Source organism: Ranitomeya variabilis, chromosome 6, assembly GCF_051348905.1.
Source record: "Ranitomeya variabilis isolate aRanVar5 chromosome 6, aRanVar5.hap1, whole genome shotgun sequence".
Taxonomy (NCBI): Eukaryota; Metazoa; Chordata; class Amphibia; order Anura; family Dendrobatidae; genus Ranitomeya; species Ranitomeya variabilis.
In genome coordinates this window covers 4193125-4218986 of record NC_135237.1, presented here as the reverse complement: position 1 = coordinate 4218986, position 25862 = coordinate 4193125, and the positions used below count along the sequence as shown (strand labels likewise).

Sequence of the window (25862 nt, the reverse complement as noted above, 5' to 3'; positions counted from 1 at the left end):
AGTATTATACCCGAGTTGCACTTTATGCACATGCTCAGTAGTGAGTGGTGCTGGCAGTATTATACCCCAGAGTTGCACTTTATTCACATGCGCAGTAGCATCTGGTGCTGTGCGGTTTTATACCCTAGAGCTGCACATTATGCACATGCTCAGTAGTGAGTGGTGCTGGCAGTATTATACCCCAGAGTTGCACTTTATTCACATGCGCAGTAGCATCTGGTGCTGTGCGGTTTTATACCCTAGAGCTGCACATTATGCACATGCTCAGTAGTGAGTGGTGCTGGCAGTATTATACCCCAGAGTTGCACTTTATTCACATGCGCAGTAGCGTCTCGTGCTGTGCGGTTTTATACCCTAGAGCTGCACATTATGCACATGCTCAGTAGTGAGTGGTGCTGTGGAGACGGAGTCAGGGAAATTGAAGTATCGGAGGTTTGGTTTACAGTCCTGCTAATCTACGCGCTTCGCATCCTTTTAATGCTTTAAATTGAATAAGGTAAAGTAAGTGGAGTGTCTACAGGACGCCCGGCCCTTACACAAATGAGCCAGGCCCTCTCCCCAAACATCACACCTAACACGAGGCCACTCCTGGTTGTAGAATGGGGCTTCCACGCTGCTCATACTGGAGTGATAGTCATGGAGAGTATGGCGGCAGAAAGAAGATCCCATCCTCACGAGTTATGGTTTCCGACCCCGGGTTTCAGAGTCGTCATTTCACATATTTTAATGACACAACAATCACAGTATAAAAGTGCTTCTGAGAAGACATTGTACACCGAGCGGGCACGGACAGCAGTCTTAGTGTTCAGGGAGCGTCAGCCGCCCCGGCAGTGACTGCTTCACCCTCAACGAATAATCAGAGAATAAATAATAGTGTCATGTGGCGATCCTTCACTCTAGACCGGAGATGCAGCCAATGTCCTCCACAACGCCCACGTCTCTGCATCCTGGATGTGTCTATGGTCAGCACATCCAGAAACTGCTACGATATCTGGAGAATATGGGAGCGACAAGTTCCTCCATGATGAACGCACCAGGTTGGTGATAAGTACAGACTGGTGGTAAACAACTGACCAGTCCTGGGTTGTCCTCCTGCCTCTTCCCAGACATATATGTAGGTGCAGACACTCACCTTTATCTTCCCACCTCAGAACTCTACCCATAACTCTGTAAAATGTTTGTGAATGAGAAGCCCCAGGATAAAATCTACAGGACGCCATGCTGTCCCTTACAGCGTCTCATGTTCGGTGAACACTGGATGTTGTCAGACTCCATATGACTGTGGCAGTAGCAATGGGCACCTGGTGCATATCCTCTTACACGAACCCCACCATCTTCATCCTTACTTAGGCATTTGCCCAGGAAGTCGAGACATTGAGAACTTAGTAATAATGCTCCTCTTACATTGGGGAACGTGCTGAGCACCAGGTCCATCATGGAACGCAACACAACCTCATAGGACAAACATTAAAAGAGAAATGATTGGAGCAGAAATGGTACACGGGCTGAAAGAGCGGCATGCAATCAGGACTACAGAGCGCAGGAACGGTGCGTCCGCCCCAAAGTACACACAGGCGTAGGCTACCCATCAAGTATAAATAGTGAGGGGGACGGGACGGGAAGGGGGCAACCAGCTCTTGTCTGTCCCAACAGACTGCAGAGTATGGCCTGAAGTGAGAACACTGTGGGGACGGGGTCTCCTTTACTTTCCATTAGCACCTGGAATTCAAGCACTCAGCTCATCAAGCAGGTGGATTACACCCGTGACAGGTTTTTTTTTTCTTATGAAATCATCTTTGGAATGGGGTGACCCCAATAATCCCCATTAACCACAGGCAGCCCCAGATCTCACATCATGGCACGCAGCGCCAGGTGGCTGTCTGGAGTGTGCGTTCTCTGGTGGATGAGGAGGTGGGAACTTTGGCGGAAGCTCTTTCCACATTCTGCACAGGTGTATGGTCGCTCTCCCGTGTGCACCCTCTGATGTGTCACAAGTGAAGAGTTGCGACTGAAACACTTTCCACAAACGTTACACACAAAGGGTTTCTCTCCAGTGTGGATGCGCTGGTGGATGACCAGATAGGAGCTCTGGCTGAAGCTCTTTCCGCACTCCTTGCAGGTGTAGCGCTTCTCTCCACGGTGCACTCGGTGGTGCCGGTTGTAATCAGAACTGTGGATGAAGCCCTTTCCACATTCAATGCAGATGTAAGGCTTCTCGCCTGTGTGGGTCCTCTGATGGGTCACCAGGGTGGAGTTACAGCTGAAGCTCTTCCCGCAGCGCAGGCAAGTGTAGGGTTTCTCACCTGTGTGGATTCTCTGGTGAGTCACTAGCTGAGAACTTCTCCGGAAACACTTTCCGCAATCAGCACAAGTAAACGGCTTCTCGCCAGTGTGTGTCCTCTTGTGTCGCAGATACGCGGACTCGTACCGGCTAGTTTTACCACACTCCACACAGATATATTTTTTATCCTTTGAGTCCGTGTCCTGTAATATTTTAATTGCCTTAAATGCTTTTAAGCGTTGATCAGAAGAGTGTGAGCGCCCCCTAGGGGAGGCCAGATTGTCACCATGACCTTCAAAAGAAATACCATGTGTATCGTAGGCAAAAGAGCTCTCGCCCATCTGAAAGGCGACTTCCTCCTCAATCTCAGATTCCATGCGGGACGACTCACGCTTGCTGGCCAAGTTCTGTAGATGAGCTATGATATTAGACAGCTTACTTGCCCCTTTGGTACTGGGGCCCGCTTTGACTGATCCACTGTATGTTGATCCGTGCTTCTTTTCAGACTCAAAGAAACTTTCCTCAATTTCTTCACCAGGAGCAGATTGCGAAATATCATCATCATCATGACAATCCAATAGCACACCGCACTGCTGAATATATAGCGAGCTCTCATCTTCAGTTCCATTCATAGTCCCAAAAGAATCTACAAAAGAGGAAGACGTCACTAACAAAAAGCTGAGATTCATCCCTGCTCCCAGCCTTCCCTTACCACCGGCATCCCTGCTGTCAGCCCTCTCATACCACCCGCATCCCTGCTCTCAGCCTCCCCTTACCACCGGCATCCCTACTCACAGCCCTTCCTTACCACCGGCATCCCTGCTCTCAGTCCTCCCTTACCACCGGCATCCCTGCTCTCAGTCCTCCCTTACCACCGGCATCCCTGCTTTCAGTCCTCCCTTACCACTCGCATCCCTACTCTCAGCCCTCCCTTACCACCCGCATCCCTGCTCGTACCTCACCCTGACCTTTACCACAACGTTGTTTTTTTACTTTTTTCCATTATTGTTTGGCTTCTTTTCCAAGATCCAGAAAACAAATAATTTGTGATAGATAATAAGATGCTACTGCCATGTATAGTCAATGGTGCTAAAGACATGAGAAAGAATGGAGCCATTTTGGCTAACATGGAGGTGGTGTTAGATTGATCTTGCATTTATCAACTGTTCTGTAAATAACCTACTTAGACCGGAATATCACTTTCAATTGCATTTCCCATTAAGTACATTTATCTGAAAACAGGATATGTGAACAGCATATTAATGTGCCCCCTATGCACACGGGGGACGTGGAAATTGCCAGCAGAGGTGAGATCAATTGACAAATTCTAACAAAAATAAATAAAAATCTTCCAATGAATGAAGGTGTAGACTCTCATCCCATCTTACCCATGTCTGGTACCCACACCTGCCCCCTTGTCCCTCCTCTCCCTGTACACATCTGGTACGCACACTTGACCCTCAATCCTCCCCATAGAAGTCTGTTACCTGCATCTGCCCCTCATTCCTATTAGTGCAGATCTGGTATCCGCACCAGCCCCTCATTTCCGCCAGTTCTGTTCACGTCTGGTACCCACCTGCCCCTCATTTCCACCCTACCTATCTGGTGCCTGCACCTCAATCCTCTTCGTAGATGTCTTGTACCCCCCACACTCCTGCCCGCAGCTGCCCTTCATTCATCCCTGTACACGTCTGGTACCTGCCCCTGCCTATCATTCCTCCCTGTACACGTCTGGTACCTGCCCCTCATTTCTCCCTGTACATGTCTGGTACCTGCCCCTGCATCTCATTCCTCCCGTAAACGTCCGGTACCTGCCCCTGCCTCTCACTCCTCCCTGTACATGTCTGGTACCTGCCTCTCATTCCTCCCCGTACACATCTGTTACCTGCCCCTGCCTCTCACTCCTCCCTGTACATGTCTGGTACCTGCCTCTCATTCCTCCCCGTACACATCTGTTACCTGCCCCTGCCTCTCACTCCTCCCTGTACATGTCTGGTACCTGCCTCTATCTCTCACTCCTCCCTGTACACGTCTGTTACCTGCCCCTGCTTCTCATTCCTCCCTGTACACGTCTGTTACCTGCCCCTGCTTCTCACTCCTCCCTGTACATGTCTGGTACCTGCCTCTATCTCTCATTCCTTCCTGTACACGTCTGTTACCTGCCCCTGCTTCTCACTCCTCCCTGTACATGTCTGGTACCTGCCTCTATCTCTCATTCCTCCCCGTACACGTCTGTTACCTGCTCCTGCCTCTCATTCCTCCCGTTCACGTCTGGTACCTGCCTCTCATTCCTCCCTGTACATGTCTGGTACCTGCCTCTATCTCTCATTCCTCCCTGTACACGTCTGTTACCTGCCCCTGCCTCTCACTTCTCCCTGTACATGTCTGGTACCTGCCTCTCATTCCTCCCCGTACACGTTTGTTACCTGCCCCTGCCTCTCACTTCTCCCTGTACATGTCTGGTACCTGCCCCTCATTCCTCCCTGTACGCGTCTGGTACCTGCCCCTGCCTCTCACTTCTCCCTGTACACGTCTGGTACCTGCCCCTCATTCCTCCCTGTACGCGTCTGGTACCTGCCTCTATCTCTCATTCCTCCCCGTACACGTCTGTTACCTGCCCCTGACTCTCACTCCTTCCTGTACACGTCTGTTACCTGCCCCTCATTTCTCCCTGTACATGTCTGGTACCTGCTCCTGCTTCTCATTCCTCCCCATGTGGTACCTGCCCCTGCATCTCATTCCTCCCGTAAACGTCCGGTACCTGCCCCTGCCTCTCATTCCTCCCTGTACATGTCTGGTACCTGCCTCTCATTCCTCCCCGTACACATCTGTTACCTGCCCCTGCCTCTCACTTCTCCCTGTACATGTCTGGTACCTGCCCCTCATTCCTCCCTGTACGCGTCTGGTACCTGCCCCTGCCTCTTACTCCTCCCTGTACATGTCTGGTACCTGCCCCTCATTCCTCCCTGTACGCGTCTGGTACCTGCCTCTATCTCTCATTCCTCCCCGTACACGTCTGTTACCTGCCCCTGACTCTCACTCCTTCCTGTACACGTCTGTTACCTGCTCCTGCCTCTCATTCCTCCCGTTCACGTCTGGTACCTGCCCCTGCTTCTCATTCCTCCCCGAACACGTATGGTAGCTGCCCCTCATTCCTCCTGTACATGTCTGCTACCTGCACCTCATTCCTCCCCGTACACATCTGGTTCCTGCCTCTGCTTCTCATTCCTCCCTGTGTCAAGGTGAAAATATATTTTCTTATATACTTTTTGTACTTTTATATCTTATACTGTGAAACAATAAGTTTTCCCTTGTTAATGCAAATGTAATTGTATTAAAGATGGCTGCCAGTGTTCATTCTTCACTTTCGTTTAGAATCTGAAAGGTTAAAGTTTCATTTCTTCTGAAATCGAAACTTGGAAATAGAAAGAAGAGGAGGAATCCACCAGGAGACGTCCGACGAATCAGAAGGACTGAGCACTAGACGTATACTGCTTAAACCCCGCCTATTGCATTCCTTTTTAGTACCGTGTATTTGGAAAATAAAGTTCAGTTGGTATGACTGTGGCTGACACATATAGTCACATGAGCATGCACTGAGATTGAACCAGCTACCTGTCTGACTCATTCTTACCCGGTACCACATGCTTATAGTTTAATTTGGAATGACTGGTGAATGAGGGTATATTGTCGTTACGACCCCGACACCTGTACACGTCTGGTACCTGCCCTTGCCCCTCATTCCTCCCTGTACATGTCTGGCACCTGCCCCTGCTTCTCATTCCTCCCTGTACACGTCTGGTACCTGCCCCTGCTTCTCATTCCTCCCTGTACACGTCTGGTACCTGCCCCTCATTTCTCCCTGTACATGTCTGGCACCTGCCCCTGCTTCTCATTCCTCCCTGTACACGTCTGGTACCTGCCCCTCATTTCTCCCTGTACATGTCTGGTACCTGCCCCTGCTTCTCATTCCTCCACTTACACGTCTTGTACCTGCCCCTGCCTCTCATTCCTCCCCGCACACGCCTGGTAACTGCCCCTCATTCCTCCCCAGACACGTCCGGTACCTGCCCCTCATTTCTTCCCATACACGTCTGGTACCTGCTCCTCATTCCTCCCCGTACACATCTGGTACCTGCCACTGCTTCTCATTCCTTTCCGCACACGTCTGGTAACCGCCCCTCATTCCTCCACGTACACGTCCGGTACCTGCCCCTCATTTCTTCCAGTACACGTCTAGTACCTGCTCCTCATTCCTCCCCGTACACGTCTGGTAACTTCCCCTCATTCCTCCCCATACACATCTGGTACCTGCTCCTCATTCCTCCCCGCACACGTCTGTTACCTGCGCCAGCTTCTCATTCCTCCCCGCACACGTCTGGTAATTGCCCCTCATTCCTACCCATACATGTCTGGTACCTGCTCCTCATTCCTCCCCGTACACGTCTGGTACCTGCCCCTGCTCCTCATTCCAACCCTGTACACGTCTGGTACCTGCCCCTCATTTCTTCCCGTACACGTCTGGTACCTGCCGCTCATTCCTCCCCGTACACGTCTGGTACCTGCCCCTCATTATTCCCGTACACGTCTGGTACCTGCCCCTCATTCCATCCCGTACATGTCTGGTACCTGCCCCTCATTCCATCCCGTACATGTCTGGTACCTGCCCCTCATTTCTTCCTGTACACGTCTGGTACCTGCCCCTCATTCCATCCCGTACATGTCTGGTACCTGCCCCTCATTTCTTCCTGTACACGTCTGGCACCTGCCCCTCATTCCGCCCTGTAAACGTCTGGTACCTGCCCCTGCTTCTCATTCCTCCCTGCACAAGTCTGGTACCTGCCCCTCATTTCTTCCCGTACACGTCTGGTACCTGCCCCTCATTCCATCCCGTACACGTCTGGTACCTGCCCCTCTTTCCATCCTGCACACGTCTGGTACCAGCCCCTCATTTCTTCCTGTACACGTCTGATAACTGCCCCTCATTCCTCCCCGTACACGTCTGGTACCTGTTCCTCATTCCACCCTGTACACGTCTGGTACCTGCCCCTGCTTCTCAATCCTCTCTGTACACATCTGGTACCTGTCCCTCATTCCTCCCTGTACAAGTCTGGTATCTGCCCCTGCTTCTCATTCCTCCCTGTACACTTCTGGTACCTGCCCCTCTCATTCCTCCCCGTACACGTCTGGTACCTGCCCCTGCTTCTCATTCCTCCCCGTACATATCTGGTAACTGCCCCTCATTCCTCCCCGTACACATCTGGTACCAGCCCCTGCTTTTTATTCCTCCCCGTAGACATCTGGTACCTGCCCCTGCTTCTCATTCCTCCCCGTACATATCTGGTAACTGCCCCTCATTTCTTCCCGTACACGTCTGGTACCTGCTCCTCATTCCTCCTTGTACATGTCTGGTAACTGCCCCTCATTCCTCCCCGTACACATCTATTTCATGCCCGTTTCTCATTCCTCCCCGTACACTTCTGGTACCTGCCCCTGCTTCTCATTCCTTCCCGTACACATCTGGTAACTGCCCCTCATTCCTCCCTGTACACGTCTGGTACCTGCTCCTGCTTCTCATTCCTCCCCGCACACGTCTGGTACCTGCTCCTCATTTCTCATTTCACGGCCCCCGGAAGAAGCCTACGCGAAACGCGCATAGGGGCTGGCGTTTCCACGTACACACCACGACTGATATGGGTGAGGTCCAGTCCTAGATTTTCTTATATACTTGCACTATTAACGGTTCCCAGTGGGGCAATTAGTGTTTTACTATCAGCATACTTATCCCAGTGAACCTGTGACCTCAAGTCGTTTGGTATAGGTGTGATGTGTGGTTCTTGTTACCTGTATCCGTGATGCATTTGTTAATTCTTTAATGATTGGATGTTTTGTATCATCAGCTTACTTGAATTCTAAAATATTTGATATCATTTAATAAATGTTATAATCTTTAGACTAAATTGGCAGCTTGTTGACTCCTTTCTTCTTATTATATATATTGCTTGGGAGTTTTTTTCTGTCCGTGAGAGGACTTATATGTGGCTCTGTTCTAATTAACTATATCCTCATTCCTCCACGTCTGGTACCTGCTCCTGCTTCTCATTCCTCGCCGCAAACGTCTGGTAACTGCCCCTCATTCCTCCCCATACACGTCTGGTACCTGCCCCTCATTCCTCCCAGTACATATCTGGTACCTGCTCCTCATTTCTTCCCCTACACGTCTGGTACCTGCCCCCCATTCCATCCCGTACACGTCTGGTACCTGCCCCTCATTCCATCCCGTACATGTCTGGTACCTGCCCCTCATTTCTTCCTGTACACGTCTGGTAACTGCCCCTTATACCTCCCAATACACATCTGGTACCTGGCCCTCATTCCTCCCCGTACACGTCTGGTACCTGCCCCTCATTCCTCCCCGTATACGTCTGGTACCTGCCCCTCATTCTTCCCTGTACACATCTGGTACCTGCCCCTGCTTCTCATTCCTCCCCACACACGTCTGGTACCTGCTCCTCATTTCTTCCTGTACACGTCTGGTACCTGCCCCTCATTTCTTCCTGTACACGTCTAGTACCTGCTCCTCATTCCTCCCCGTACACGTCTGGCAACTGCTCCTCATTCCTCCCCGTACAAGTCTGGTACCTGCTCCTGCTTCTCATTCTTCGCCGCACACGTCTGGTACCTGCCCCTCATTTCTTCCCGTACACGTCTGGTACCTGCCCCTTATTTCTTCCTGTACACGTCTAGTACCTGCTCCTCATTCCTCAACGCACTCGTCTGGTAACTGCCCCTCATTCCTCCCCATACACGTCAGGTACCTGCCCCTGCTTCTCATTCCTCGCCGCACACGTCTGGTACCTGCCCCTCATTCCATCTCGTACACGTCTGGTAACTGCCCCTTATTCCTCCCTGTACACCTCTGGTACCTGCCCCTCATTTCTTCCCGTACACATCTGGTACCTGCCCCTCATTTCTTCCCGTACATGTCTGGTACCTGCCCATCATTCCTCCCCATACACGTCTGGTACCTGCCCCTCATTCCTCCCCGTACACGTCTGGTACCTGCCCCTGCTTCTCATTCCTCCCCGTACCTGCCCCTGCTTCTCATTCCTCCCCGTACATGTCTGGTAACTGTCCCTCATTCCTCCCCGTACACGTCTGGTACCTGCCCCTTATTTCTTCCCGTACACGTCTGGTACCAGCTCCTCATTCCTCCTTGTACATGTCTGGTAACTGACCCTCATTCCTCCCCGTACACATCTATTTCCTGCCCGTTTCTCATTCCTCCCCGTACACTTCTGGTACCTGCTCCACATTCCTCCCTGTACACGTCTGGTACCTGCCCCTGCTTCTCATTCCTCCCCATACACGTCTGGTAACTGCCCCCATTCCTCCCCTTACACGTCTGGTACCTGCCCTTCACTTCTTCCCGTACACGTCTTTTACCTGCCCCTCATTCCATCTCGCACACGTCTGGTACCTGCCTCTCATTTCTTTCTGTACACGTCTGGTACCTGCCCCTCATTTCTTCCTGTACACATCTGGTACCTGCCCTTACCCCTCATTCCATCCCGTACACGTCTGGTACCTGCTCCTTATTCCTCCCCGTACACGTCTGGTACCTGCTTCTCATTCCTCCTCGCACACGTCTGGTAACTGCCCCTCATTCCTCCCAGTACATGTCTGGTACCTGCCCCTCATTTCTTCCCGTACATGTCTGGTACCTGCCCCTCATTCCATCTCGTACATGTCTGGTACCTGCCCCTCATTTCTTCCTGTAGACGTCTGGTAACTGTCCCTCATTCCTCCCCGTACACGTCTGGTACCTGCCCCTCATTCCTCCCCGCATACGTCTGGTACGTGCCCCTCATTCCTCCTGTACACATCTGGTACCTGCCCCTGCTTCTCATTCCTCCCTGCACACGTCTGGTACCTGCCCCTGATTTCTTCCTGTACACGTGTGGTACCTGCCCCTCATTCCTCCCAGTACATATCTGGTACCTGCCCCTCATTTCTTCCCGTACACGTCTGGTACCTGCAGCTCATTCCATCCCGTACATGTCTAGTACCTGCCCCTCATTTCTTCCTGTACACGTCTGGTAACTGCCCCTCATTCCTCCCCGTATACGTCTGGTACCTGCTCCTCATTCCTCCTTGTAAACATCTGGTAACTGCCCCTCATTCCTCCCCATACACGTCTCGTACCTGCTCCTCATTCCTCCACGTCTGGTACCTGCTCCTGCTTCTCATTCCTCCCCATACACATCTGGTACCTGCCCCTCATTCCTCCCAGTACATATCTGGTACCTGCCCCTCATTCCTCCCCGTACACGTCTAGTACCTGCCCCTCATTCCTCCCTGTACACGTCTGGTACCTGCTTCCGCTTCTCATTCATCCACGCACACATCTGGTACCTGCCCCTCATTTCTTCCCGTACACATCTGATACCTGCTCCTCATTTCTTCCTGTACATGTCTAGTACCTGCTCCTCATTCCTCAATGCACTCGTCTTGTAACTGCCCCTCATTCCTCCCCATACACGTTTGGTACCTGCCCCTGCTCTCATTCCTCGCCGCACACGTCTGGTACCTGCCCCTCATTCCATCTCGTACACGTCTGGTAACTGCCCCTTATTCCTCCCTGTACACCTCTGGTACCTGCCCCTCATTTCTTCCCGTACATGTCTGGTACCTGCCCATCATTCCTCCCCATACACGTCTGGTACCTGCCCCTCATTCCTCCCCGTACACGTCTGGTACCTGCCCCTGCTTCTCATTCCTCCCCGTACATGTCTGGTACCTGCCCCTCATTTCTTCCCGTACACATCTGGTACCTGCCCCTCATTCCATCTCGTACACGTCTGGTACCTGCCCCTCATTTCTTCCCATACACATCTGGTACCTGCCCCTCATTCCTCCCTGTACACGTCTGGTACCTGCTCCTCATTCCTCCCCGTACATGTCTGGTACCTGCCCCTCATTCCTCTCTGTACACGTCTGGTACCTGCCCCTCATTCCTCCCTGTACACGTCTGGTGCCTGCCCCTCATTTCTTCCTGTACACATCTGGTACTTGCCCCTCATTCCTCCCCGTACATGTCTGGTACCTGCCCCTCATTCCTCCCCGTACATGTCTGGTACCTGCCCCTCATTCCTCCCTGTACACGTCTGGTACCTGCCCCTCATTCCTCTCTGTACATATCTGGTATCTGCCCCTCATTCCTCCCTGTACACGTCTGGTGCCTGCCCCTCATTTCTTCCTGTACATGTCTGGTACCTGCCCCTCATTCCTCCCTGTACACATCTGGTACCTGCTCCTCATTCCTCTCTGTACACGTCTGGTGCCTGCCCCTCATCTCTTCCTGTACACGTCTGGTACCTGCCCCTCATTCCTCCCCGTACATGTCTGGTACCTGCCCCTCATTCCTCCCCGTACATGTCTGGTACCTGCCCCTCATTCCTCCCTGTACACGTCTGGTACCTGCCCCTCATTCCTCCCTGTACACGTCTGGTGCCTGCCCCTCATTTCTTCCTGTACATGTCTGGTACCTGCCCCTCATTCCTCCCTGTACATGTCTGGTACCTGCCCCTCATTCCTCTCTGTACACGTCTGGTACCTGCCCCTCATTCCTCCCTGTACACATCTAGTGCCTGCCCCTCATTTCTTCCTGTACATGTCTGGTACCTGCCCCTCATTCCTTCCCATACATGTCTGGTACCTGCCCCTCATTCCTCCCCGTACATGTCTGGTACCTGCCCCTCATTCCTCCCCGTACATGTCTGGTACCTGCCCCTCATTCCTCCCTGTACACGTCTTGTACCTGCCCCTCATTCCTCTCTGTACACGTCTGGTACCTGCCCCTCATTCCTCCCTGTACACGTCTGGTACCTGCCCCTCATTCCTCCCCGGACATGTCTGGTACCTGCCCCTCATTCCTCCCCGTACATGTCTGGTACCTGCCCCTCATTCCTCCCCGTACATGTCTGGTACCTGCCCCTCATTCCTCCCTGTACACGTCTTGTACCTGCCCCTCAATCCTCTCTGTACACGTCTGGTACCTGCCCCTCATTCCTCCCTGTACACGTCTGGTACCTGCCCTTCATTCCTCCCCATACATGTCTGGTACCTGCCCCTCATTCCTCCCTGTACACGTCTGGTACCTGCCCCTCATTCCTCCCTGTACACGTCTGGTACCTGCCCCTCATTCCTCCCTGTACATGTCTGGTACCTGCCCCTCATTCCTTCCTGTACACGTCTGGTACCCGCCCCTCATTCCTCCCTGTACACGTCTGGTACCTGCCCCTCATTCCTTCCCGTACACGTCTGGTACCTGCCCCTCATTCCTCCCTGTACACGTCTGGTACCTGCCCCTCATTCCTCTCTGTACACGTCTGGTACCTGCCCCTCATTCCTCCCTGTACACGTCTGGTACCTGCCCCTCATTCCTCTCTGTACATGTCTGGTACCTGCCCCTCATTCCTTCCCGTACACGTCTGGTACCTGCCCCTCATTCCTCCCTGTACACGTCTGGTACCTGCCCCTCATTCCTTCCCGTACACGTCTGGTACCTGCCCCTCATTCCTCCCTGTACACGTCTGGTACCTGCCCCTCATTCCTCTCTGTACACGTCTGGTACCTGCCCCTCATTCCTCCCTGTACACGTCTGGTACCTGCCCCTCATTCCTCTCTGTACATGTCTGGTACCTGCCCCTCATTCCTCCCTGTACACGTCTGGTACCTGCCCCTCATTCCTCCCTGTACACGTCTGGTACCTGCCCCTCATTCCTCTCTGTACATGTCTGGTACCTGCCCCTCATTCCTCCCTGTACATGTCTGGTACCTGCCCTTCATTCCTCCCCGTACATGTCTGGTACCTGCCCCTCATTCCTCCCTGTACATGTCTGGTACCTGCCCTTCATTCCTCCCCGTACATGTCTGGTACCTGCCCCTCATTCCTCCCTGTACACGTCTGGTAACTGCCCCTCATTCCTCCCCATACATGTCTGGTACCTGCCCCTCATTCCTCCCTGTACACGTCTGGTACCTGCCCCTCATTCCTCTCTGTACACGTCTGGTACCTGCCCCTCATTCCTCCCTGTACACGTCTGGTACCTGCCCCTCATTCCTCCCTGTACACGTCTGGTACCTGCCCTTCATTCCTCCCCGTACATGTCTGGTACCTGCCCCTCATTCCTCCCTGTACACGTCTGGTAACTGCCCCTCATTCCTCCCCGTACATGTCTGGTACCTGCCCCTCATTCCTCCCTGTACACGTCTGGTACCTGCCCCTCATTCCTCCCTGTACACGTCTGGTACCTGCCCCTCATTCCTCCCTGTACACGTCTGGTACCTGCCCTTCATTCCTCCCCGTACATGTCTGGTACCTGCCCCTCATTCCTCCCTGTACACGTCTGGTACCTGCCCCTCATTCCTCCCTGTACACGTCTGGTACCTGCCCTTCATTCCTCCCCGTACATGTCTGGTACCTGCCCCTCATTCCTCCCTGTACACGTCTGGTACCTGCCCCTCATTCCTCCCCGTACATGTCTGGTACCTGCCCCTCATTCCTCCCTGTACACGTCTGGTACCTGCCCCTCATTCCTCCCTGTACACGTCTGGTGCCTGCCCCTCATTCCTCCCTGTACACGTCTGGTGCCTGCCCCTCATTCCTCCCTGTACACGTCTGGTGCCTGCCCTTCATTTCTTCCTGTACACGTCTGGTACCTGCCCCTCATTCCTCCCTGTACATGTCTGGTACCTGCCCCTCATTCCTCCCTGTACACGTCTGGTACCTGCCCCTCATTCCTCTCTGTACACGTCTGGTACCTGCCCCTCATTCCTCCCTGTACACGTCTGGTACCTGCCCCTCATTCCTCCCTGTACACGTCTGGTACCTGCCCCTCATTCCTCCCCGTACACGTCTGGTGCCTGCCCTTCATTCCTCCCTGTACACGTCTGGTGCCTGCCCTTCATTTCTTCCTGTACACGTCTGGTACCTGCCCCTCATTCCTCTCTGTACATGTCTGGTACCTGCCCCTCATTCCTCCCCGTACATGTCTGGTGCCTGCCCCTCATTCCTCCCTGTACACGTCTGGTGCCTGCCCTTCATTTCTTCCTGTACATGTCTGGTGCCTGCCCCTCATTCCTCCCTGTACACGTCTGGTGCCTGCCCCTCATTCCTCCCTGTACACGTCTGGTACCTGCCCCTCATTCCTCCCTGTACACGTCTGGTACCTGCCCCTCATTCCTTCCCGTACACGTCTGGTACCTGCCCCTCATTCCTCCCTGCACACGTCTGGTACCTGCCCCTCATTCCTCCCTGTACACGTCTGGTGCCTGCCCCTCATTCCTCCCTGCACACGTCTGGTACCTGCCCCTCATTCCTCCCTGTACACGTCTGGTACCTGCCCTTCATTTCTTCCTGTACACGTCTGGTACCTGCCCCTCATTCCTCCCTGTACACGTCTGGTACCTGCCCCTCATTCCTCCCTGTACACGTCTGGTGCCTGCCCCTCATTCCTCCCCGTACACGTCTGGTACCTGCCCCTCATTCCTCCCCGTACACGTCTGGTACCTGCCCCTCATTCCTCCCTGTACACGTCTGGTACCTGCCCCTCATTCCTCCCCGTACACGTCTGGTGCCTGCCCCTCATTCCTCCCCGTACACGTCTGGTACCTGCCCCTCATTCCTCCCCGTACACGTCTGGTACCTGCCCCTCATTCCTCCCTGTACACGTCTGGTACCTGCCCCTCATTCCTCCCTGTACACGTCTGGTGCCTGCCCTTCATTTCTTCCTGTACATGTCTGGTGTTGAATATATTGAGACCTTTAGGAGGTTATTACTAAATAGATCACAGATTAATAATCAAGAATGGGACAAGGCAAAAAGTCAGTTAAGAGCTGTTATAACTGACTGACATGAGACCTGGAGAACACTGCTAGAGGCATTTTGGATTAACTGCGAGAGCTGCACGTAGGATCAAGTCTAAGTGGCAAGTTGTTATGCTAAAGAAACTACAAAAAGACGCTGCAAAGAAAAGCAATAAATGTAATGGAAGAAGTGATAACACAACTGAGATCAGTGGGTGAAGAGATAAAGGATGGACATGCTGCAGCTAGATTGATGTGCAGCTCACCTGATTACTAAGTTGCAGACGAGGCCCAACACACACGTGACATTAGGATCTGTGCAGACCATGGTAGTAGAGGAATAGTAGAAGAGAGAAACGAGTGCAGAACTCCACAGAAGGCGACGGTGGAATCGCTCTGATTTAAACAAAGTCACAGAAGAAGGAATCTCGAGCCTGGTTCAGATGCCACAAACACGGGCACTGAAAGACTATACAATATGGGAAAGTAGTTTACAAAAAGGACTAAACAAAGATCAAAACTACAATCTTAGAAGTACGGCCAGATTTCTGGAATGTGTCCTTTCTGGTGACAAATAATCCCACAATGTCAGAGTTGGAAGGGACTTCCAGGGTCCTCGTGTCCAACCCCCTGCTCAATCTAAGAGTCACTAAACCACCTCAGACAGATGTCTGTCCAGCCTCTCTGTGAAGACTTCCATTGAAGGAGAACTCACCACCTCTCGTGGTCGCCTGTTCCACTCATTGATCACCATCACTGTCAAAAAGTTTTTTCTAATATCTAATCTGTGTCTTCCCATTCAGTTTCATCCCATTGCTTCTCGTGTTTCCATGTGTAAATGAGAATACTGATGATCCCTCTACACTGCGACAGCCCTTCAGATATTTGTAGACAGCGATTAAGTCTCCTCTTAGCCTACTTTCACACTAGCATCGTGCACTGCACATCGCCATGCATCGTTTCGGAGAAAAAACGCATCCTGCAAAAGTGCTTGCAGGATGTGTTTTTCTCCATTGACTTGCATTAGCGACGCAGTGCGACGCATTGCCACACGTCACAACCCTCGAGCGACGGTTGCGTCAGACCGTCGCCACCAAAAAACATTGCTTGTAACGTTTTTTGGTGCGTCGTGCCCGTCACAATGGGGCAGCGGATGCGTTGAAAAACAGCATCCGCTGCCCCCGTTGAGCGGCGCTTGCACAGCATGCGTCTGTGCGCTGCAACGTCGATTTGCAACGTGCAGTGCACGACGCTAATGTGAAAGTAGCCTTAGACTTCTTTTTTTGCAATAAACACCTATAAGTAGCAAAATTAATTAAGCCAAGCAGTAGTAATTATACACACCAAAAGAAAATGCTCAACGGCACTAATAATTATAATATCAACTTTATTAAGGAACAGGTAAAACCAAATACATAAAAAATGAGACACCACAGAGAACAGACACAGCTGGCAGGGATGGCTGGAAACTAAGTGGCTAACATAGAACAACCACCTCCCAATATGATATTAAGGCAGATAGTAATAGCATTCAACCAGTACCAGAGTATAGCTACCGATATGGTGACTGACAAAAAAGTGCAAATCATACAATAGTAACAATTAATAAATATTCACAAATGTGATGTAGTACCAAGTGGTATACTATATACTATAAAAGTATGTAAAAGGCATCAGTCAACATATCGGAAAGCATAACATACATCCATTAGTAAATACCAGGAGGAACATATTTACCTAGTAGGTGCCACCAGCCAGGGACCCGACCACACCCGACGCACGTTTCGCTAAGGAAAGCTTCGTCCAGGGGTGGTGGGTAGCTGAGAAAGAGGCTTATTTATATCAGTCATTGGCCAATGACAGGAAGGCAAATTGCCTCCCCTTAAAAAACACACAAAAATTTAATGATCATGACCTAATAACCGTCACATATTATAAATTAACGGCGGACACAAATATCATATTAAAAAAACATTATATAAACCCATATAAACTGTTTTCAGCGACCACTAACAGAATCACTTCCTGAATGTCTAGCTTAACTTCCGGGTCACAATCAAAGAAGGGTAACCATAGTCATAAGATGCATTCTCATTGATAAGAAGAGTCCAAATGAGTAGGTATATCAGTCCAGCCTGTAGCCGTGGTGCTAGAGACAAAGCAGGTAAACAGCAGAAGGAAGTCCCAGGAAGACTGCAGGTTCAAGAACGTCCAAGCCATATATGACACAACATGCAAAATAAAAAATACCGCGAACACCAAAAGTGCTAGAGGAACGAAAGAAATATATGTTATTATATATTATTATATTATTATAATGATGTGTAAAAAAAAAAAAAGTGGGGAATTATAATATTTTGATATCAACATAAGAAGAGTAGAAAATATATATAAGGAACACATAACGTGCATAAGTGTGTAGGTGTAAACACACGTGAATAAATTAATAAATATGGCATGGAGTATCCGGCCAGATTTAATTCCAACCATGGCAGTCATCCTATAGTAGGAAATGGTGAATGGGGACAATGGCGAAGAATAAGCCTCTGAAAAAACAAAAAAATAAATTATTAATTAATTAAGACACATAAAAAAGACACATAAAAAACAATAACAAGCTACCCACGAGACAGAAGACTGACAAATAATAAAATATATATATAAAGGGAATATATATATATATATATATATATAGTAATAAAAACATGAATAAAAGCAAATATAACTACAACCTCTACTTGCAAAATGGTGGTAATAGAACACAAAATGACAGAATAAAGACCAAATTATAAAAGGAGGTAAGTCAATAGTGTCAGGGGTCCAAAACTGTTTTATGTTGGAAGAAATGGGACGAAACTATTATGATCATTTAGGCCATATGGGGCAATGGTGTTTAACTTAAAAATCCACTGCGACTCCCTTTGCGCCAAAATCCTCTTCCAATTTCCACCCCGTGTGCCAGGAAATACCCTGTCAATTCCTCTCACTTGAAATTTCGATGAGTCACAACCATGAAACTTATGAAAATGGCGTGGAATAGTTTTCAAACTAGTGACATCTTCAACCTCACTGGCAGCCTCAATATCCAAAATATGTTCTCAAACCCGCCGACGTAATTCTCTAGATGTCATGCCGATATAAATAAGATTACATGGGCATGTCCCATAATAAACAACGCCCATGGTAGTGCAATTAATGCAATGAGTAATGACATACTTTTTAGTATTAGAAGAGTCAACAAAATCCTTAGTTGTCATGATGTTTTTACAAGCAACGCATTTACCACACATAGAACAGCCCCAACTTGGGCCTTTGGACTTGAAAACGTACTTGTCTTTGGCTCTTTTATGATGGCTATGAACTAGTTTGTCACGGAGATTGTTTGCCCTTCTAAATGTCACGGATGGAACAGTATCAGTAATCTTGGCAATAGTATTGTCCAATCGTAGAACATTCCAATGTTTGGCCAAAATAGCATATACTGTTATGATCCTTAGTGGCTGAGGATCACGAATAGACCAGCAAGTGAATAAACTAAGGACAAGCTCTAGGGAGATGGTAACTGGACTGATCGCAAATCTGAACCTATGTAACACAACTAGAGGTAGCCGGTGAACGTGCCTAAAAATTTCCTAGACGTCTCGAGCCAGCCTGAGGAACTAGCTACCCCTAAAGAGAAAGAGAGACCTCGCTTGCCTTCAGAGAAATAATCCCCAAAGATATAGAAGCCCCCAACAAATATTAACGGTGAAGTAAGAAGAAGGCACATACGTAGGGATGAAATCAGATTCAGCAAAAGAGGCCCACTAGTACTAGAAAGCAGAAAATAGAGCAGGGGTCTATGCGATCAATAAAAAACCCTTACAAAATATCCATCCTGAGATTTCAAGAACCCACGCACCAACTAATGGTGTGTGGGGAGAAACTCAGTCCACTAGAGCATCCAGCAAGCGAGGGAATCACATTTTAGCAAGCTGGACAAGACAACATGATAAACACTGCTGATCAAAAAATGAGCAAACAAAACTTAGCTTGTCCTGGATGGACTGGGAGCAAGGTAGTCAGAAGGAATCTGAGTAGCACTGATTACATCGACAGCCGGCAACAAGTGGAAGTAAAACAGAGCTAAATAGGAACCTCCCAGAGGATAACGAACCAGCTGATAGCCAGAGACCAGCAGGATAACAAACAAAGCCACCAGGGGGAGCCCAAAGCAAAAGTCACACCATACCACCAGTGACCACAAGAGGGAGCCTGAAAACAGAGTTCACAACAATATACCTCATCACTTCTAGAGTGAAAGTCCAATATGCATCTTACCTTCGAATCAAGCCTTGGCCTGTCAGAGCGTCTCTTCAGTAATTCGGTTCTATTACTCCTAAGTGTCCGTAGGTGGGCCTCATGAATGTACCGATGTTTATACCCACGATCCAAGAACCGTTGGTGTAGATCAACAGCTTGTTTGGCAAAATTTGATTCGTTAGAGCAAATTCTTCTAGCTCTTAGAAACTGTCCAGTTGGAATATTACGTATAAGATGTCTGGGATGCTGAGATGATGCATGAAGAAGAGTGTTTGTGGAGGTGGACTTCCTAAATAGGTCTGTCTGTAGATATCCCTCATGATCCACCTGGATGAGAATATCCAAAAAGTCAATCTGAGTCTGACTTGATTTGTGCGTCAATCTAACATTAATGTTATTTTGATTTAACTCAACAAGAAAACCTTCCAGTTCCAATTTGGATCCATGCCAGATCATCAGTACATCATCTATGTACCGGCCCCAAAAAATGGCCTTTTCGCATAAAGACTGGATCAGTTTGGAATATAGCCCTCTCCCACAGCCCTAGGAAGAGATTAGCATACGAGGGCGCACAAGACGCCCCCATAGCTGTCCCCTGGAGCTGTAGGTAGAGGGCATCACCAAACATAAAAAAGTTATGGGTAAGTATAAATCGTAGTGCCTTAAGAATAAATTGGCATAGATCAACATCCAAACCGCTCATATCCAGGAAGAATTTGACAGCGTCCAGACCATCCTCATGGCGGATCGACGTATACAAGGACTCAACGTCACAAGTCACCAGGTACGTCGGCGGGTTCGAGAACATATTTTGGATATTGAGGCTGCCAGTGAGGTTGAAGATGTCACTAGTTTGAAAACTATTCCACGCCATTTTCATAAGTTTCATGGTTGTGACTCATCGAAATTTCAAGTGAGAGGAATTGACAGGGTATTTCCTGGCACACGGGGTGGAAATTGGAAGAGGATTTTGGCGCAAAGGGAGTCGCAGTGGATTTTTAAGTTAAACACCATTGCCCCATATGGCCTAAATGATCATAATAGTTTCGTCCCATTTCTTCCAACATAAAACAGTTTTGGACCCCTGACACTATTGACTTACCTCCTTTTATAATTTGGTCTTTATTCTGTCATTTTGTGTTCTATTACCACCATTTTGCAAGTAGAGGTTGTAGTTATATTTGCTTTTATTCATGTTTTTATTACTATATATATATATATATATATATATATTCCCTTTATATATATATTTTATTATTTGTCAGTCTTCTGTCTCGTGGGTAGCTTGTTATTGTTTTTTATGTGTCTTTTTTATGTGTCTTAATTAATTAATAATTTATTTTTTTGTTTTTTCAGAGGCTTATTCTTCGCCATTGTCCCCATTCACCATTTCCTACTATAGGATGACTGCCATGGTTGGAATTAAATCTGGCCGGATACTCCATGCCATATTTATTAATTTATTCACGTGTGTTTACACCTACACACTTATGCACGTTATGTGTTCCTTATATATATTTTCTACTCTTCTTATGTTGATATCAAAATATTATAATTCCCCACTTTTTTTTTTTTTACACATCATTATAATAATATAATAATATATAATAACATATATTTCTTTCGTTCCTCTAGCACTTTTGGTGTTCGCGGTATTTTTTATTTTGCATGTTGTGTCATATATGGCTTGGACGTTCTTGAACCTGCAGTCTTCCTGGGACTTCCTTCTGCTGTTTACCTGCTTTGTCTCTAGCACCACGGCTACAGGCTGGACTGATATACCTACTCATTTGGACTCTTCTTATCAATGAGAATGCATCTTATGACTATGGTTACCCTTCTTTGATTGTGACCCGGAAGTTAAGCTAGACATTCAGGAAGTGATTCTGTTAGTGGTCGCTGAAAACAGTTTATATGGGTTTATATAATGTTTTTTTAATATGATATTTGTGTCCGCCGTTAATTTATAATATGTGACGGTTATTAGGTCATGATCATTAAATTTTTGTGTGTTTTTTAAGGGGAGGCAATTTGCCTTCCTGTCATTGGCCAATGACTGATATAAATAAGCCTCTTTCTCAGCTACCCACCACCCCTGGACGAAGCTTTCCTTAGCGAAACGTGCGTCGGGTGTGGTCGGGTCCCTGGCTGGTGGCACCTACTAGGTAAATATGTTCCTCCTGGTATTTACTAATGGATGTATGTTATGCTTTCCGATATGTTGACTGATGCCTTTTACATACTTTTATAGTATATAGTATACCACTTGGTACTACATCACATTTGTGAATATTTATTAATTGTTACTATTGTATGATTTGCACTTTTTTGTCAGTCACCATATCGGTAGCTATACTCTGGTACTGGTTGAATGCTATTACTATCTGCCTTAATATCATATTGGGAGGTGGTTGTTCTATGTTAGCCACTTAGTTTCCAGCCATCCCTGCCAGCTGTGTCTGTTCTCTGTGGTGTCTCATTTTTTATGTATTTGGTTTTACCTGTTCCTTAATAAAGTTGATATTATAATTATTAGTTCTTTTTTTGCAAGCTAAACATTCCCAGATCCTTTAGCCCCTTCACCCCAAACCTATTTGCACCTTCATGACCAGGCCAAATTTTACAATTCTGACCACTGTCACTTTATGAGGTTATAACTCTGGAGCTTCAATGGATCCCGGTGATTCTGACACTGTTTTCTCATCACATATTGTTTTTCATGATACTGGTAACATTTTTTCGATATGACTTGTGTTTGTGAAAATATCGGAAATTTGGTAAAAATTTTGCAATTTTCAAACTTTGAATTCTTATGCCCTTAAATCAGAGTTAATTCACATAAAATAGTTAGTAACATTTCCCACCTGTCTACTTTACATCAGCACAATTTGTGAAAGACAATTTTTACGATTTCTCATTTGTATAACAAAAATTACAAAATCATTTTTCTAGGGACCACATCACATTTGAAGTAACAATGAGGGGCCTATAAGAAAGAAAATACCCAAAAGTGACACCATTTTAAAAACTGCATCATTCAAAGTCCTCAAAACCACATTCAAGAAGTTTATTAACCCTTCAGGTGCTTCAGATCAATTAATGGAATGTGAAAGAAAAGAAATGAACATTTACCTTTTTATCACAAAAATTTTACTTTAGACCCCAATTTTTTTTCTGCAAGGAGCAACAGGAAAAATGGACCCCAAAGTTTGTTGTACAATTCCTCTAGAGTATGCAGATACCCCATATGTGGGAGAAAACTACTGTTTTGGCGCACGGCAGGGCTCGGAAGGGAAGGAGCGCCATTTAACTTTTTGAATGCAAAATTTGCTAGCATAATTAGCAGTTGCCATGTCGCGTTTGGAGAGCCCCTGATGTGCCTAAACAATGGAAACCCCCCACAAGTGACACCATTTTGGAAACTAAACCCTTCAGGGAACTTAACTAAATGTGTGGTGAGTACATTGACCCCAAAATTTGTTGTACAATTTATCCTGACTATGCAGATACCTCATATGTGGGGGGGGGGGGGGGGGAACTACTGTTTGGCCCCACATCAGGGTTCAAATAATGGAGTGACATTTTAGAACGCAGATTTTGATGGAATGTTCTGTGCGTAAACAGTGGAGACTCCCCACAAGTGACCCCATTTTGGATACTGTCCCCTTAAAGGAATTTATATGTGTGGTGAGCATGTTCTTTTAGCCCCAAACTTTTTTCACAAGGTTAACAGGGAAAAACATACCCCCAAATTTCTTGCAAAATTTCTCCTGAGTACTCAAATACCCCATAGGTGGTCGAAAACTACGTTTGAGGCACAGTGCAAAGCTCAGGAGGGAAGAAGCCCCATAATGTTAAGATTTTGCTAGACTGATTTGGGGGTGCCATGTCACATTGGCAGAGCTCCTGAGGTGCCAGAAAAGCAGAATCTCCCATAAGAGACACCATTTTAAAAACTAAACCTCTCAATGAATTCATCTAGGGATGCAGTGATCATACTGACACCACAGGTGTGTCACAGAATTTTATACCATTGGAAGAAGTGAAGAAAAAAATTACCATCCAAATTTTGGTTTTAGCCCCAGATTTTCCATTTTCACATTGTGAAATGGGTAAAAATGGCACCAAAATTTGTCCCACAATTTCTACTGAACGTGGCAATACCCCTCATGTGGCTGTACTGCTTAGCCATATGGCGATACGCGGGAGGGACGGAGCGCTATTTACCTCCTGGAGCGCAGATTTTCATAGAGTAGTTTGTGGACTCCATATACAGAGCCCCTAAGTGCTAGAAGAGCAGAATCCCCCCTCAAGGGACCCCAGTTTGGAAATTATACCCCTTTGGGAATTTATGTACAGGTGTGGTGACAATTTTGACTCCATAGGTGTTTTCCAGAAAAAAGCAGCAATGAATGTTGCCGACTGAAAATTGCCAACTGCCGTTGTAGTGACCAGTACCTTGTAGTGACCAGTACGTTGCAGTGACCAGTACGCTATGCTCAGCACGTGCTTCTGGAGACATGCACCAGTAAGTCAGGCAGGCTCTCATCGCTTCCGAAATGTTAAGCATGGACGCTATATGTAGTTTAGGTACACTGTGGGGCTCAGAAGGGTGGGGAACTTTTGGATTTGGGAGCTCAGAATTTACTGAATTTCTTTTGGGGGGAGAGGAGCCATTTCACTTTTCCAGAGCCTTTGTACTACCAGTAACGTGGAAGCCCTCTATTTCCATTGACAGGTGACAGACCTGAGTGGGGACTTGCTTTATTGGTGGATTGAGTTGAAGCTTTCATTGGGAACATTTTGCATAACATTTGGGATCACATTTATCCTGCGCACTACGCTGAGCACTTACATTGGAGTTTCCATCTAAATCTCTGAGTGACATGATTCAGATGAAACCCCTGAGGGATCCATTCACTATAATGCAGCAGAGTTACTCTGGACTCTGTCTGGCCTCTGTTCAGTGTTATCCTTATTAGGAGTGCCCACAACTGTAGTGGACCGCACTTTTATGCAATCCTAAAAAGATGGACACCTCCAGATCACAGGTCCTATGGCGTCCGCAGTGCTTCCCTCTACCTCATTATAGGGAATCTTCTGCCGGGGGGATCTGTCTGAACCACTTATTTCAGAGATTTACACGGAAACCCCGCTGTAAGCGCTCAGCGCAGAGAGCAGGATAAATGTGCGCTGAGCCTTACTGCGATCTTTAGGAGGCAGAATGAACAAATCAACAGCATGTGAAGAATTGGTTTTATTTTTTATTCCGTTCCTCTTGCTGTATAAGTGATTAGGCGACTTTATTCTTCGGGTCGGTGCGATTACAGAGATACCAGATTTATATCGGGTTTTTATGTTTGGCTGCTGTCACTAAAAAGCTTTTTTTCATCGTCCTATTTAGACGGCTATAATTTTTCCATATTTTGGCCCACTGAGTCGTGAGGGCTTGGTTTTTTTGGGGGGACGAGTTGACGTTTTTATTGGTACCAATTCTGGCACATAACATTATTTTGATCACTTTCTTTACAGAATGAACAAAAACCAGCAAGTCAGGAATTGTTTTTTTTAGTCGTTCCACATGTGGTAAAAGTGATAAGGAAGCTTTATTCTTTGGGTCAGTACGATTACAGCGATACCACATTTATATCGTTTTTTTTTTGTGTTTTGGCGTATTTCCATAATATAAAGCCGAGACCTGCATTTGATTGCGATGGCGCTCAGTGTGAAGCTACACGATCATGATGCAGTATATATAAGACAATTTGTGGGAACGCAGCTCCAGCAGCGAAGTATATATACGGCGCATGTCGGGAAGGGGTTAACCGTTCCTCGTAGGACATACTCTGCAGTCGCTCACCATCCTGGTCGCTCTTCTCTGAACTTGCTCCAGTTTTTCAGTGTCTTTTTTAAAATGTGGTGCCCAGAACTAGACCCAGTATTCCAGATGAGGCCTGACCAAGGAGGAGTAGAGGGGGAGAATTACGTCACGTGACCTAGACTCTATGCTTCTCCGAAGAAGCCAGATGGAAACGCGCGTTAGGGGTGATGATCTTGGCACCTTTGATCTCTCCCTGGGTAAATATGCCGCTGTGACTGCATTTCTATTGGAATCTGTGTGCGCTAATATTGGGTCTGAATATACTGACCATCTGCATATTATGCCATTACTAATGGTGTGATAGCTCTCACTTGTATCTACGGTGGGATTTCCTTATTTGTAGGATTTTTTTATCCACCCATTAACACAAAATATGCACATACCCACTGTGTATTCAGGTGAGAGTGTTTCCTCCTATAAGCACTGTATACCCAATCTTCTGTTATGGATGCTGCTCAGTACAAAAGCAAACAATATGTCCTAAATCAATGGAAGGCGTCTTTTTTTTGTCTCAAGCTATCTATACG

The 25862-nt window shown here is 48.0% G+C and overlaps 1 protein-coding gene across 4 annotated transcripts in view; it reads right to left on the bottom strand.

The window, feature by feature from the left end:
• Window positions 1-459: 459 nt before the first annotated feature.
• Window positions 460-25862, bottom strand: part of LOC143781262 (uncharacterized) — a 44566-nt gene continuing 19163 nt past the window's right edge. For all 4 annotated transcript variants that reach the window (XM_077267760.1, XM_077267761.1, XM_077267763.1 and 1 more), the window contains exon 3: window positions 460-2927. In XM_077267760.1, the coding sequence (XP_077123875.1) occupies window positions 1849-2927 (1079 nt within the window). In that variant the 3' untranslated portion in view covers window positions 460-1848. The remainder of the gene's footprint in view (window positions 2928-25862) is intronic.